This window comes from Ptychodera flava, chromosome 16 (genome assembly GCF_041260155.1).
Source record: "Ptychodera flava strain L36383 chromosome 16, AS_Pfla_20210202, whole genome shotgun sequence".
Classification (NCBI taxonomy): Eukaryota; Metazoa; Hemichordata; class Enteropneusta; family Ptychoderidae; genus Ptychodera; species Ptychodera flava.
The window spans coordinates 16,232,753-16,249,035 of record NC_091943.1 but is presented as its reverse complement, the minus strand read 5'-3'; the positions used below and the strand labels follow the sequence as shown (position 1 = coordinate 16,249,035).

Sequence of the window (16,283 nt, the reverse complement as noted above, 5' to 3'; positions counted from 1 at the left end):
ATGTACGTGTTGCTCCTATCTGGAGACAATCTCACAACTAACGCAACAGTCTGCTGAAGTTAATTGCTGTAATTCTACTACTCTGTTTTGATATCTGAATGCCACACTAACGCAACAGTCTACTGAAGTTAATTCCTGTAATTCTACTACTCTGTTTTGATATCTTAATGCCACAGACGCGTCAGACTTAGGCAAGTGTAGCTATACCTCCTTTCTCTACGTCGGTCATTGTACAGACCATGGGGGTCCCTCTTTCTTTCTACCTCTGTGTATACAGACCACGGTCTCGCCGGCAGGACCGTGTACAGACCACGAACAGACCAATGATGAACTATCTTATGACGGAGATGTCGCGCAAACGGTAACGAAAATGTAATTGAATTAAAACAAAATTAAGGCTGCTGTATTCTCTTTTTAATGCCTTCCTTTGCCTTTATAAAATACATCATGGTCGTAAAAATATAGCATTCAGTAACTACTAATTTCCCGATAGAATTTAGTAAAATTTCAAGAACATTTCCCAAAATAAACATCAACATCCATCATTCAACGACGAGTCGTCTCTGGGTTTACTACTTGACTTTGAAGCCGGATCAATGGGGAAAGTCAAAATGGATCAAAATATTCTCGTTTTTTTCCAAGGTTCATCACTTGTATAAATCAAACATTTCTTTGCTAAATACTTGATTCAAAACATACCTCAGTTACATTTATCCAAAGGAGGGAACATAATGAACAACACAAAGATCCAATAATGTCAAGGAATCTGTAACACAAGCAATTAAACCAGTGAAATTGCAAAAATGCAAAATACGACAGGCAAAAACAAATAAACAAACCTAGAGTGTCATGACAAAAACAAGCATAGTCGGCTTCTTGGATACAATCTCCCCCCCCCCTCTCTCTCTATCGCTCTCTCTCTCTCTCTCTCTCTCTCTCTCTCTCTCTCTCTGTCGTGGCGTATCACATGCAAGTGTCGGACATACTTTAAAATAGGAAAGTTTTTGAATGTGGCTACTAACCACGAAATTGTGGTATTACATCGCCACAAAGAACACTGCTGATCATTTATTTCACGATGACGTCACATCAAAATCTCAGATAAATCAATGTATTTTCACCAAAACATGTCTCAAGCTACAATAATTTTATTCGGGTCACATCAGACAGTTGACATTTTAGAAAGGTGGGAGACTTGCAAAGAGTCAAAAGAAAAAGTTTTGTGTTTCATAACATCGACAACGGAAAGAAGGCATGTCAAATGCGTAACTTGTAGATCCGAGTTGCTTTCATTGACATGAGAGTTTTCCTAGTGATAGTATTGGTTTTCTATTCGTGTTCATTCTCAGACTCCTTGGTTTTCCTTCACGATAAATCTCTACAAGGCAATTTACTTGTTGCCAACTTGAGCTGGCTAGAAAATTCAACGCGGTCCTTTCTTTTTTGCGGATCAGACACTAGTAGGCATCACTGTCAAGCCATTGGCAGTGGAACTGGTCTTCCACACTACACCGTCTTTGGGCAAATCATAAACAGACAGACCAGTTCATTTTGATCCGAGAAACATTCGTATTTTTTTTAGAAATGTTCACTAGATGTAATCATGATTTAATCAACCCGACTTTGCACAATCGGGACAAACACTGAAATTACTTCATACGGTAATTTTCGTGTTTGTGGCTTAGTAGTGTTCTAGTTGTGTCTACCAAATGAAAGCCTGGGAAATTTGAACGAACTTAACATCCAAACTATGATGCCGGAGTATTTCAATGTACCATGAATGTGCTAAACCACAGTGGGGAGACTTAATTCGAGTAACTGATAGTATATCAATCGACATTGACACTAAGCGAAGCTTTTGTGGAAGTATGCAAATTTTGTTTACATCTTGTCCATTTGCTTGCTCCCGTAAACAAGATATGAGCCAGAATAGTGTCAAAGGTCGCAACTTCCGTCTTCCGGCGTTACTCCCATCCTCATACCATCGACTGGTAGAACCACTTGATCGTTGTATTCTGTCTTCGACCATTGGAATCCTGAAAATAACTAGTCAGCGTTCTTGCTTGCTTAAGTACAAAGCTGATGCCAACTTTTTTTTCGAAAATTTACATCATGTAGCCCTTCGAAAATGAAGATTTTATGAAATCGGACCCTGAGAGTTTCAACCCTTTCCGTCTACTACCTTATGAGCTGCTAATGAGGTATTTGGTCAGGGCGATAAACCCCCGCGTCAGTGATTGGCAGAACAAATTAATGAAGGGGATTTAGGAGGGCAATTTACAGATATAGACTGTTTTCTTTGAAATACTATACAGAGATAGCTAGCGTAAAGTAATAGGCACACACTAGACACAGGTAAGGCTTGTATAATGAAAATAGTTTAATACAAGACATTTACTGATCATATTCATAACTTCTACACTAATAATTCCTGCCAGGCCCTGTGGTTCTACTGCCAGTGCATGGTTTTTCTCCAGAACACAAGCTAATCCAAATCCCCTTAAAGGCCAAGAACTTGATCCCAGGATCAAGTTTGTTCTAGGCTTTAAGAGGATTATGGAGTGTCAGAGCCTTTTGTTTTCAATTGAAATTGTAATCTAATAAGAAAATATGTTGCAAGACAATCTGACATAGGTCTTTAAAATAATCACAAATGCAAGCAATGTCAACCCAGCAATGAAATCTTGAGATATTGAAATAAACAAACTGTTGATAATGATAGTAGCATTCCATAGCATGATTAGGGCCCATAATGTAACATCATAAACTTTGCTTCCAGATTACAAAACTGTGTCTTATTACTGTGTAAATGATAAGCTTCAAGTATATTGGTATATAAATGGTGTAAACATTTCCTACGCAGCCATGAAGAAATGACAGGAGATTGGTTTAATTAAATATTTGACTCACTTTTTAGCCTTAATGTATAAAGAAGACCTTGATAAACCTTAATTTGCATAATTTAATTTTCAAAATTTTTCGAATTCCCCCATCGTAAGAGAAACCAGGAAAAAAACAGTCACTCCCCAAGTCATGCTAAACTGTGCATCAGAATGCAATAATGTCAAAACTTAATTTACATCATCCCTATTAACCTGTATTCCAAATACAAGCAGTTTTGGCGAAACACATTTTTTGACCAAAAATGACAATAATTACCTTAAATATAATTTGATGGGAAGAGATTTAAATCTGAAGTGCCTGTTGTCCTACTGAAGGCAACAGTAGCTGACAAGTTGTGGACATCTCACATTTTGGTGCCCAAGTCATGAGAAGTTTGTTCACCCTCCATATTTAGCCCTTTCACAAGCAAGCTTTGGTCTGAACATAGCATTGCGTATATGTGTATTGAAACACCTTAATTTAAGTTGTATGTGCCTCAGAAGTAAAAGACTTGCAACTTTATTGATCTTAATTAACCTGTTCACCCCTAATTTCCCGTAAACAGGTCCTCAGTCGCCATCAAAGGTATACAGTCACCGATAATCTAAATATGCCCATATATGGTCAAGCGGCCACCCGCTTAAAATCTGTGATTGGTTTGATTTTCTCTTTCTATGGTAACTGTGACAAAATTGGAACAGGTGACAGTATACCTTTAATAGCAATGGATTTGGTTGAAACTATGGTGGTGAAAGGGTTCAACCAGTTGGGAACTTTTGCTCAAACTTTCCTCAAGGAAACTTACAAACGTTCTCTTCCAAAATAATGGATAAAAATCAGGGCTGCTATGCAAATGTTGGTACCAGAGATATATAGTGCCCAATATTTACTGATATTTGAAATTCAAAATGGTCGACATCCTTGTGTTAACTCTATGCAAAAACATTAAATTTTGGATATTCACAAAAAATAAGACTGTGAAAATTTTAGAAACTCCAAGAGCTTCAAAATGAACTCACACACAAAGGTGTTGGAAAATTTGACAGTCTGAATACCCGCCTCTAGGTGCGTTCTACCTCAAACTTGAACAAGGTAGATCTGTCACAAATGGCACTTCAGTCTCACAGATGTCACATTTCTTGAAAGTGTGAGTGCAAAACCCAAGACAAATCCGTGCAAACACTATGATTTCTTTTGCATCATTCAGGTCATGAAGCAGTGGCCAAAGAACCCTGGCCACTGCTATCAAGAATTATGCAGTTGCTCTTTTTGATTTGTTTCCCTTGTAAGATTTAATGGAAATCTTTACAATGTCTTCATACTTGTTTTTCAAAAGTATGTTATGCCTTCTTTCTGTTTATGACTTGAAGATTGGGGCTTTGTATCTTGCCATGATTTTATTGTATTTTCACTATTTTATCTCTGGTATGACCTTTAGATTTTCTTTTCCCATCTTCAATGTATTATAAGTTATATGTTTCCGTGTTGTGAATATGTCATTATTCACTCATGGCGTTGTTATTTTATTTTCTTTGTCAGATGGTACCTAAAGATGATGCAGTGCTGTCGGTGCAAGCAATGGTTTCATGAAGGTAGGACATCAATCTTACTGCCAGCCCGTTTTCCATCCTGACTTTTTGTTTTCAATTGGACAGATTGAGAAAATATTCGCAAAGTCTGTGAGAACGTTGTAAATTATTCTCAATATCAATGTTATTTCCTCCTCATCTGCAGCTTGTGTTCAGTGCCTGGAAAATCCCATGATGTATGGAGACAGGTGAGTTCAGTCTATGCACACTTTGATTCCCGTCTGCAGAGGGTTGCAATGCATTATGCTATAGATACGATTATGTTATCCCTTTGAGTGTTGTAATTTTTCCCGCCAAAATTTTAGTGCAACATTTTACCGTTTTATGAACTGTTCTGTAATTTTTTGGATAATTTTGAACCAAATGGATGTCACATTTCATCAGCTACACTTTATTATCAAAGTTTTGACAAAAATTTGAAAAAAATTGACAGAGGTATATTTTTAAAGGTGACAAAAATTGACTTTGGTGCTCAAAGGGTTACGGTAGACAGACTCAGGAAAAGATGTTTGGACTCTCAAATTTTTACTACACTATTCCTATTTGCTGCTTGCGTGATCTCATTTTGAAGCGTGTTTGCCAATGAAGTTTTTACTGTCTTGCTTATGTAGAAACCAATAGTTTAACAATTTTTCCAGTAGAGTTAAACTATGGATGGCGGTCTTTATCTACATGTATTTCAAATACTGGTGAATTTTAGGATATTTTTTTCTCTGGTACCAAGATTTATGCAATAAATGACCATTAATTTTATTCTTCATTGTACAACAAAACTTATATAAAGTTTTCTCAAGGGATGTTTTAGCCAAAGTTTAAAACTTTCAGTTTCAAGCGCATATTGCCTTTAAGATTAAATTCTTACACAAATTTGTATTTGCTTGATCTCATTTTACCTGAGTTATCACACCCACTAAGTAACTGGCATACGTATTTGTTGTGGAAAATTGAAATTATTGCAAAATGTTGTTTCAGTCATAAATTCTGTATCAGGTGAGCAGCAATTCTGTCATATCTGTGGTGAAAGTGACTTTTCAGATTTATGTTGTTTTTCTAACCCGTTTACCATAATGGTTTGACCCAAAGCCATTGTTTTCAATGGTGATTGTGGACCTGTTCACAGGAATTGGGGGGAGTCAACATGTTAATTAACCCTCTTTGTTCTTTTCATCCTGTAGATTCTATCTGTTTGTGTGTTCCGTGTGCAACGATGGCCCAGAATATCTGAAGAGAATGCCATTGAAGTGGTAAGAATTTTACTGCCGATAAAAACCAGTCTATTTCAGCCAAACTGGTAGAAATGTTTTGGATCTCATGGATATGTCACTTTTAGACCTGCATGTCATATTCGTTTAACTTCTTTTTGAAGTGTCTTCAACAATAGCCTGATACAGTACTCGTCAAAAAGGACCAAAAATACAGCCTGAGGAATTCAAAAGATCACATGACTGAAATTAATGGATATAATGTGGAGCGATGTCTTCCCTTTGTGCAAATTAAAATCTTAAAAGGGATGAGACAGTATTTTACTGTCAGTGAAAAAAAGAAGGGCACTGTTCTGGTAATGCTCTTACAGCAAAGTGATCGGTGAAAATTGGGAAAAGCACAAGAAAACTGCAATATGTTTCGGCCATATGTTGAAGACTAGAAAAAATCACTTTCTCAGCCATATACCGGAATTTTAATGTGTTTCATTTATTGATCCAGTAGGTCTGTGTAATTGACACTTTCATGCTTCACTGTCCAGAAATCCAGAAATCCCACCAGTCCATGAATTTCAAAACTCTTTCTGGGAACCCAACTGACCCTATTTAACACCCTGCAGCCCCAAATTTTGTGAAGCATTTTTAAACATCAGTCATCGTTTTTGCCAAATTTTGCTGTATTTGATAGGTCATATAAAAAATGAGGGCATGTTATTGCATGGAAACACTAAATATTTTCTATGCCTTATAAATTTTTTGTTTGTGATGTTCATGTTTACTAACAATAAATCAATTTCTGCTCTCTCTTTTTTCTGATCAGGGTTGATGTCGCTCAACTGGTCCTCTTTAATCTAACCATGTTGCATAAAAAGAAATACTACGACATAGATCAGGAAATCATTCCGTATCTCAATGAACAGTGGGACAGTCTACAAATAGAGCATGTGAGTACCCCTGGCACTTCACTTGACCTGTTCACCCCCAATGCCAAGTGAACTGGTCCATGATCACCATTGATAACAATGGGTTTGGGCTAAACTACAGTGACACAAGGGTAAAGATAAGAAACAAATCGGGAGGGGGGGATCAAATTGGACATATGTCTCAAAGAAGAATACTTAGCACATCTGTAAATGCAATTTTCCAAATTCGCTAGTTATCTGGAAATTATTTCACTATAGTCTTCAAAACTTTATAGAGTCATCAAAAGTGAATTGCTGTTGTTCAAGGTCATTATTTTCCATGAATTGTATCTGATTATTTGAAACCTTTTGTGATGAATATTCTATGAAACAAAACCATCATTGACTGAGAACGTTTTTGAAAAATTTGAAAAGAGATGTTCAGAAGTTGTTCTTGTGAATTAGAAGCATAAATATCTGTTCATAGAAAGTAGTTATGAATATAGACAGTGTCCCTGTTCAGTACATTTCAGACGAATTCAAATAGAGAACACTAACTCTGATGGTAAGATCCACAGTGTCAGTCTCAAAAATATAGTCATGTGTATGATCAAGATGAGTCTGTTTGTTGCCATGCCTGTTGGTATGGGTATTACTCACATGTATTTTATAGAAGCTTAACTTGAATCCTGTTTCCATTTTGTTCATTTTCAGTTAAATGTCTGTACCAGGTCAGAGAGACAGGAGAATTTCCTAACAGCACTGCAGACATCCAAGAGTAGGTAAGTGAAGTGCTCAGACGTTCATGAGGTTAATGCCAAACTGAAAACTTGATATTTACAAGTAACATTGTCATGGAACCATAGCTACAAAGTGTACCACAGATGAAAAATCATGATATCACATTTCTCTCATGGAATCTGTTACATAGCAACACAAAATCTACAAATTGCATGAACTGTCCAACCCCCTCCCCTTTGTGCCCAGTGTACAGACAGTCACACTGAATGGAAGACTGAACAGAAATGTTCTTCTGTTCATCGGAACATTTCTCATGTGTGTACTACCAGTTCCTTGTGTTATCCAGGATAGTCCTCTGTAGCAGCATGTAGCTGATTTTGAAGGTCAAGAATGTCAACTGTTGCTTCATTTGATTCAGAAACAAAATTTGGTCATTACTGTGTACGCATGCAGGGTTAGCGGTAGGATTTTCAAGTTAGTAGCCACACTTACTGAGTGTGGCTAATTTGGTCCTAATTTTATTAGCCACACGCAACTTTCATTAGCCACACATACTAAATCCTGGTAGAAACATGCTTCAGTCTTCAAGTTTTTGATGTGATACATTCATAAATGCATGCACACACTTATATATATATATATATATATATATATATATATATATATATGAGATACGAGACAATACGTTTCACTTTTCACTGCAAAGGCTACACAGACAGTAGACATGATCTTTAAGTAAACTAAACATTTGTAAAAACACATTCAGAGACACACAAGACCTTATAAACATTTTTCAAGAACAGTCAAATCATCATTATGTGATTTGGGAAAATTGTTTGAACTCAGACCAAAATAAAAATGAAAAAGAGTAAAATATTGATGAACATGTTACATCCTCATCTATATATACTCTTTTGTTGTTGATTTTGCAAAACCTGTATTGCACTTTATGATCAAGATCCCCAATTCTACATGGACGATCTGCCCCCCAATTGGGATAGGATTTCAATAAAGGCTTACTTCACTTTACTTTACATGCCTACCCTAGTTAAACCCGATACAGAAAGGTGATGAGCGTATAATAGATCATTACAGTTAGTAAAATTACTTTTCCGATCAGAAAAACTATTAAAAAGGTGTTACAACAATGGGACATTGAAGTTCCCGCGACAGCATCGTTAGGAAAATGGCACGTTTTGCCAGGACCTTCATGAATCTGTGTCCCTCCGTACCCCCGTTACCTAAATAGAATAGTCCCACTCCGCACATCCGCCATTGTTATTCTCACTCAAGGCCACGATGCAGATGCGACGTTGGTTTTCCTTCTCTAAATATGCAATTTCATTTGTTTGACGCTATTATCCTTTCATCAGTGAAGAGTTTTTACCGGTGACTATTACAACTTTCACTGCTATGTCGTTGTTTTCACAAGATGTAGACCGTTTGATATTGCAATGTCGACTTGCTTTTATGTGCAGTCAATGCATGGCATGCCAGTTAGTTTACGGTTCACTATGCTGTTGATCGACAGCATACACGTCTTTGTTTCACGTTTACTTTTTTCAAGTTATGATTAATGTGGAAATTTCACTAAAATGTCGCTGATCCAGGGATTGTGTAATCAGTTTGATTTGATACTGCGATATGAAATACTGTGTCAATAAAGCTTGGAATCGTCGCTGAGTTTTGCTGCTTTTGGCTATGGTTGTCTATCTTAATAGTATCAACGTGATCGGAATGCCAGTTCATGGAGATCGAGATCGCGAGAATGTAATTGTAACTGTTTTCTGTATTTTGTCTTCCTTTACAATTTCAAGTAAGTGCTTTAAATAAAGAGTTTTTTATGTTGTCTTTAGCATATCAGTGGAAAAGCATTAAGATTTGGACTGTTTAGTTTTTATATAAATTTCGACTATAGAAATCAGCTGTCGCCACGCTTTTGAGATCGTGGCGATTGCCGATGGGTTTTTGTTCGCCACAATCAAGTTTTAGTCGCATTTTGCGACTGTGGCGACCTCTACCGCGAACCCTGATCTGACAGACTCTGCTACCGTAAAAATCCTATCAATTCAACCGGAAAAAAATAATTACAATTTTAAATAGTTGAATTATAAGAAAATTAACAAGGCCAAAATACTTGTAGTGGTCGAATAATTAGGGATTTCAACTTTTTTGACAGTTCGCAAGTGATATGCTTGCCATCTTGGATGATTGAAACATATAAAGGTGACTTTCCTGAAGTCCCAACTTAGACGTTCACTGCTGTACATTGCATTGTTGTGTGTATTTTATCAAAAATAAATGTTCAAAACAGCTTGTCATGATTGGTTGGTCGAATTATTAGAGATTGAGGAAGTCCCAATTTCCATCAGTGATGGGATTGATAAGGGTAAAATAAAATTACGTTTTTGAGAAAAAAATAGGATGGTTGAATTAATAGAGTGGTCAAATTAGTAGGGTTTTTACCGTATGTCTGCTGTTCCAGGTTTACCTGTGGTAAGGAACTGAAGAAAAGGAAGACCATCTGGGGTCTGAGAATACGCACAGCTCCCACCCCTCCAAGTATAGTGCTACCAACCACGGGACAAATAACAGACGAGTTCATGAATGAGTTGAAAATGAAAGGAAGACGCACAGTCACGTTTGTCCCAGCCCAAAGGTAGGAATTCTGGTTGAAAGCCATGTCGGTGTCCCCCTTTTACCACTATGGTTTACAGAAATGTATTAAGTTGGACAGAAAAGCTTTGTGGAGTGTACATCTGTTCAACTTCAAGTCAAAATGCATCAGGTGTCAACTTGAATTTCTGTTTCAAGATTTGTTTTTTCACAAGACAGTAGGGCTGTTTGCAAATGACCTCAATGTTCTCTCATTAATATGCAAAAGTAAATACCGTACTGTCTGCAAATTTAGATCACATTTTTGGAAATTACGCACCTAAGAACGATTAAACGCTACTTAATAAGCAACTACATGTACCAATATGACACATGACGACCTAGACTATAACCTTTGACAACAGCCAAGCATGCAACACTGACAGAATTTGTTGGCATTTGTTGCTGTAGTGTCCAATGTCGCTGGCGTGCAGCTATAATTAGTTGAAAACCTACAACTGTGAAGAGCGGTAGTAATTTACATGTATCCCAGCAGGGATGCCCGTGACTCAGCAGATGCCCGTGACTCCTCAAAAATATGACCCATTTCAGTCAAATACAACTTACAACATCAAGCTGCGTGGTAATGTTTCAAAAATTACGGCCCGTTTTCAGAGAACTAGTGAGCCCTGAACAGATGATAATGGGAATCAGGTGATACCTACAGGAGTTTGAGCCGCTGAGTATCCCCTGAATTTCAACCAACAGCAACTTGGCTGTTGTGCTCTGTAACCTTCTTCAGAGAAAGCAGACAAATTCTATGACAGAAAAATTCCACCTGTGAGGGCAGAATTCAAAAAGAGCAGTTACATGTACAGTGTACATCAACCATGTGTAACAGCTCTGAAAACTGATAATGTAGGTTGAATGTATCTAATAGGCAGGTATTCAGATCCCTAGATTTTTACAATACAATACTCTTAAAGTCTGCTGTTTGTGTGAAATATTCACCATCCTGTTTCTGTGAAAATTCAATTTTAACTGTTTTGCCCTAAGAAGTAACACAGGAAAAGTGGCCATTTTGAATTTTAAATGTTGGTGACCCGTATATGTTTATCATTGATTTGGGAAAAAAATGCTGTAAAGTTTCCTCGAGGAGAGTTTGAGTAAAAATTGAAGTCTTTCTGTTCCATACTACCTTAAAAACTTGAATGAAAAGTCATGCCTGTGGGGGCACAGTTCAAAAAGGTCTTAATACATCTATGACGGTATAACATTTTTTAGAATGAATATACAAGTAGTTAATGCCCTGAAAAGGAAAGATTCTTTCCTCGAACTTTCCTTGAGCAAACATTCAATTAAAAATAAAAACTGGGAAGGGGGGGGGGGGGGGGGGGGGGGTGTCACTGTGCAAACTTTGGTACTAGAGAAACAAATTACCCAATATTTACCATATTTGAAATTCAAAATGGCCACCATCCCTGTTGAATCTCTCTGGGGGGAAATAAACTTTCTGATGTTTCACAAAAGTAGGCAGATGAAGACTCCATAAGCTTCAAAATCAGCCCCCTCAAGTGGTGGTAGGCTACAAGAATATTGTAAAAATAGTGTTGATTGCGATTTCGGGTTTGTTACTAAATATAGCTGCATGCGTGCGACTTTCGGACAAATATGCTGAAATTCGGACAAATTTTGTCGTTGTATGCGTGGCTGTTGTTTGCAGCTTGTAGTCTCAGTCATCTAACACTCGCAGGTTTTATTTTCGTCGTTTATGCAGAAAATGCGGACAAATGTTTATTTATGCATATTAATGAGAGAGAACAGTGACGTCATTTGCGATCAGCGCTATTGAGAATCTGTCCCCGAGGTGCATTCTCCCTTAAATCTTGAAATAGAAACATGCCTGTGAGGATGTAACAACTGTTTCAACCTCTCATTCTCTGACCAGCCCTGCTTCCTCACCCAGGAGAGGAAAGAGAAAACTGGATGAGGAGACCAAATTCTTGGGAAAATGTAAGAAAGCAAGGAAGATGTTACAAGCTGCGCTCATGAAGGTAAAAACACTGTACAAACTGTACTGTTTCTCAGTGGCATTGATCTTACCATACAGATTGGGACAATTCCTTGATTGTCTTTCTCTGAAAGGTTATTGGAAATATTTTAGCAATAATGTACCGCCCACCGGGGGTCACCTCGTAAAGTTTGTAACTAAAGAAACAAATTGCTAAAAATGTTGTGATATTTGAAATTCAAAATGGCCGCCATCCCTGTGTTAACTTTATGGAAAAAAATGAAATTTTGGATTTTCAAAAAATAAGACAGTGAATTTTTTTCTTTCTCCAAAAGCTTTAAAATTAGCCCCCACAAGTGGTAGATCAGAAAAGAATTGTTGAAATTTGAGAGTCCAAATATCTGTCTCCTTAAAATTACTCTGTATGGGAACATCCTCAGTTCAAAGAATGATGGTATCTATGTTTAATACATAATTTGGTTTTTCAGAGTCAGTTTGACAAGGCCTTGCACAGTGCCAACCAGTCTTACAAGGGTTACAAAGGAAGCACAGCACCACTGGAGTGGGATGAAGACAGCTCCAGCACCGCCTCGTCCATCCTCGACACCATTCCACCTCTTAGAACACACTTCCGCAGGGAAGGGCCAGATCAGCGGAGCACAGACACTGAGTCCATCGTCTCCGTCTCCACGCCACGGAATCGCAAGGGCAAAAAGAAAGCAGGCGCCAAGGCTCGCACCACCAACAACAACAACAACAGCCTGATGGACAGTGACCCGGAAGTCTCCAATGGAATCCTCAACGACAAGGCCATGTCTTTGAAGCACCTGAGAGAGAGCATCACCTCGTACTTCGGAGCAGAGGGGCGGCTGGCGTGCGGGGAGAAGTTCAAAGTGTTGGCAAAGAGGCTGACTCCAGATGGGAAGGTCCAGTATCTTGTCCAATGGGAAGGCTGCACAGCAGAGTGAGCAGCTGTGCTAGTCAGCTGGTTCATCATTCCACCAATCAGATGTAAGATGGTTCAAAGGTCAAAGTTTGACACATTGACCCTTCCCCTTTACACCATTATCTCTGACCTCAGATAGCAGTTTTGTGTCAAAGTTCACAGAGTTCACTGTCTGCTGGAAGTTAACTGCCGTCCAGCCATCATACTCATTCAGTAAAATGCTTGTTTTTAATGTTTATGTTGAACATGTATCGCATGACGGCATTTTTTATAGAATTGTTTTAATGAAGTCAAATTTTTAAATTTCACTTTTAATTACATGACAAAAGAGTTCCTCCCAGTAGTAGTGTCATGGAGTGCCACCGAAGAAATTGAAATCAGACAAGTTTGTTCAGTATCAACCACTGACTCTGCAGAAAATTCTCGTGGAAAATTTTAACCAATGCCGTGAAAGTTTTAAGAGAGACAAGAGAGTTTCAATTTTTTCTGTTTTTAAATGAGGGCTCACAATTACCGAAAACTGACCTTTTATATGAGTGTAAGATAATTGACCTTTCGCTCTTTTAACAGTGTGCCCTCTTGCATATGACATTTCCGAACCCTGAGTCAATTTAGGAATTACTGAAGACTTCTTTTTGTCTGCCGTACACCAACAACATGCAGTGAGTAATAGTTCTTGCCTTATCGACTTAATTTGAGTGAGTGGAGGGTACAGTTAGCTCAGAGGGCACACCGTTCTTTACTGTGTCAAGGTAATCAGGGAAAAAAATTAATTGTCATTTATTGCCAAAAAATGATAATATTTCTTAATCTTTCAGAACGTGTCGCTTAGTCCATCGCAGTACAGCAAAGAATGATAAAATTTTAATGACCGAATTCTTTGAAACAAGGTTTTTCCATTTAGTGGCACTCTGACTTCTAAACCCTTTCAGTCAGTTTAGGGTTTCTTTACATTTCTTGGAGTCGGCCCTGCAACATTTCTCTTACCAATTTTCTAAAATTCTCACAAGTCCAAGAGAACATACTTGATTCGGTGGCACTTCGTAGTGGCTCAAAAGGTAACTTACAAGACATTTTCAGTGATTGGTCAAATTCATACTGAAAGATCCTCATAAATTTTACAGTCATACTTGTATTTTGTGGTTTAATATTCCGACATAATTTTTTTTTTCATAATAGCTGATAAAACTTGCAGTTTATTGGCAGACCACATGTGACAGGGTATCTGACCCGCACGTGTGTGTGTGTGTTTGTGTGTGTGTTGTTGATGCTTTATCTTCACTGCCACGCGTGCAAGCTATGCTAATTGACCTCAACTCATGTCCCTGCTGTTGCTCAGAAATTCAAAATCTAAAAAGCTTGTTGCGGGCGTAATTTGATGCACTAGGTCAGCACAGGGACAATCTAACTTTAGCATTTTTACCAGTTAACCTCATAAATATAACCATCAGACAAGTTACATGTAGGTTTGTTCATAAATAATAAATAGCTTTAAGAGTTTTCACATGACCATTTCATCATTTACAATTCTTAAAATCGTAGTCTGTAGGCCTTTACTGATCAATTTGTACAAATATCGGCTGGTTTCTTAAAAATTTACGATACCTTTTTGCATTGTAAATCAGGGTACTTTTTTGATAAGAAAAAATAGTTTGCTTTACTCTGCCACAGAAAGAGCAATGCAGAAAATAGTTCTAGTCAAGCGTTGTGTCTTTAAACACCATTTTGTTGAATAAGGGGATTTGGGTTTCGTACATCATCAATAGTTTTCTCACTCACAAAGCTGCCTCTTTTTCCATGCCCTTTTCCAACCAGTCTTGATGGACAGTCATCGTTAGCACAGTTGAAAACCTTCCTCCCATAGCAATGTCTTCCAGATCTCGTACCTAGCGAAATTGTCAGCAGCTTTTGAAATAGGGAAACACATGCAAAGCGAAAGTCTGACAGTGGTTCTGTTTAGGGCAATAACAATGTGAATTTCACTCAAGCTGCCAGTCATCATATAAACAGGGTTACCCATAGAACATGAACTCTGCCATGTCAGAGTTCAAAGGCAAATAAACTCATAGGTTACATGCAAGTGGTGCATTTTTTAGTTGATTTTCTATTTTTATATTATCTTTTTTGAGCTCACAAGATTCAAAATCTGATATGAAAATGACAAAACAGAAGTTGCTAGGTGTAGCAGTTGATACTGACACACAGCAGTAGTGACCCGGATAAGTTCAATGTTCAGCTACATTGAGTACATGAGATCAAACAGATATCAACATTTGCTACAGTATTAGTAGTGCATTGTCATATATCTTTAGTAAGCAAGCTTGGAAAAAACGGGCAAGTCGAGCTTGCAAGATAAAATGCACTAGGATTAAAAAAAGCTTTTGTAGAGGGGCGTTTTTTCAAAATTTTTGTACATTGTTTTAAATGCAGATTGAGTGCCATGTTTATATCTATTTCACATTTATATATCTCATCTTCGTTTAACCTGTTCACCCCTGCTTTGCTGTACATAGGTCCCCACCTTCAGTAGTTAGGAATACAGTTGGGCAAAACCATAAGTCGTGAAAGGGTTAACCCAACTTGCTGTACTGTCAACCAACTTGATCCCCATCTATCCCTGCTGTTAGGAAGACAGCTGTATCAGGCGTGGTTTAGCATTTTTCCAGGCTTTGGTTCAGGAAGACTTTAAATTGTTGAAATGTAGAGGAGATGTTATCAAAGTCATATACACTGGATTGACCTTTGTTGCAGGCTTGACAGAAAAGTTATAAAGTAGCATTTAGCAGCTGAACAATTTTCCTATACCCGGTATGCTGAAGTGGTGCAGTAAAGGAAGTGTAGTGATAGTTCTTGAGTCGGCAAACAGACCAACATATTATTGCTGTGAGTGTCAAGGCATTTATTTGTCGTGGAAGCTGATGCATGGGAGAACAAAGAAATGTGGAATGGAAACTCCAGCGGACATTCATGTCACCTGTTAGGTGGGAGGTTTTGACTTTATCAGCGCCTGTCCACAGGCGTGGTCTTTTTTGACTGGGGTAAAATTTGCTGTGAAAACTGCACAGCAGATATGTCAAGAGCAAAGTTGACATCAGGAAAAGCGCAAGATGAGTTCTCAGAGGAGAATTGATTATTGATGAAACCCCAAGATTGAATATTGAAGAAAGTGGTCAGTGATAAAACTCCTCAGTTGAGGTGTCAAGGTCAAAGTTCATCTAAGTGAAAGTCCCCTAAGGTGATAGAAAGTCCTGGTAGTTAGAGCGCTATGTATGTTGCAGTATGCTAAACTCTTGTCATCTGTGCAGCCTTACATCCGTTCAATGGTTACTTTTCTCTGTATTGCCACTCAATTCATGTATTATCATAGGATGCTTCCTGATCAAAACCCCAGTGGTGCAGCAAAAGTTTAAAGCA

At 37.9% G+C, this 16,283-nt stretch overlaps 1 protein-coding gene across 2 annotated transcripts in view; it reads left to right on the top strand.

Annotated features, from left to right (window-relative positions):
* The window catches only part of LOC139114138 (metal-response element-binding transcription factor 2-like), a 40,121-nt gene extending 26,820 nt beyond the window's left edge, over window positions 1–13,301 (top strand). For both annotated transcript variants that reach the window (XM_070675681.1, XM_070675682.1), the window contains exons 6-13: window positions 4,423–4,475; window positions 4,618–4,660; window positions 5,648–5,716; window positions 6,495–6,618; window positions 7,291–7,358; window positions 9,803–9,976; window positions 11,861–11,966; window positions 12,412–13,301. In XM_070675681.1, coding sequence (XP_070531782.1) covers window positions 4,423–4,475; window positions 4,618–4,660; window positions 5,648–5,716; window positions 6,495–6,618; window positions 7,291–7,358; window positions 9,803–9,976; window positions 11,861–11,966; window positions 12,412–12,891 — 1,117 coding nt within the window. In that variant the 3' untranslated portion in view covers window positions 12,892–13,301. The remainder of the gene's footprint in view (window positions 1–4,422; window positions 4,476–4,617; window positions 4,661–5,647; window positions 5,717–6,494; window positions 6,619–7,290; window positions 7,359–9,802; window positions 9,977–11,860; window positions 11,967–12,411) is intronic.
* The last annotated feature ends 2,982 nt before the right edge of the window (window positions 13,302–16,283 follow it).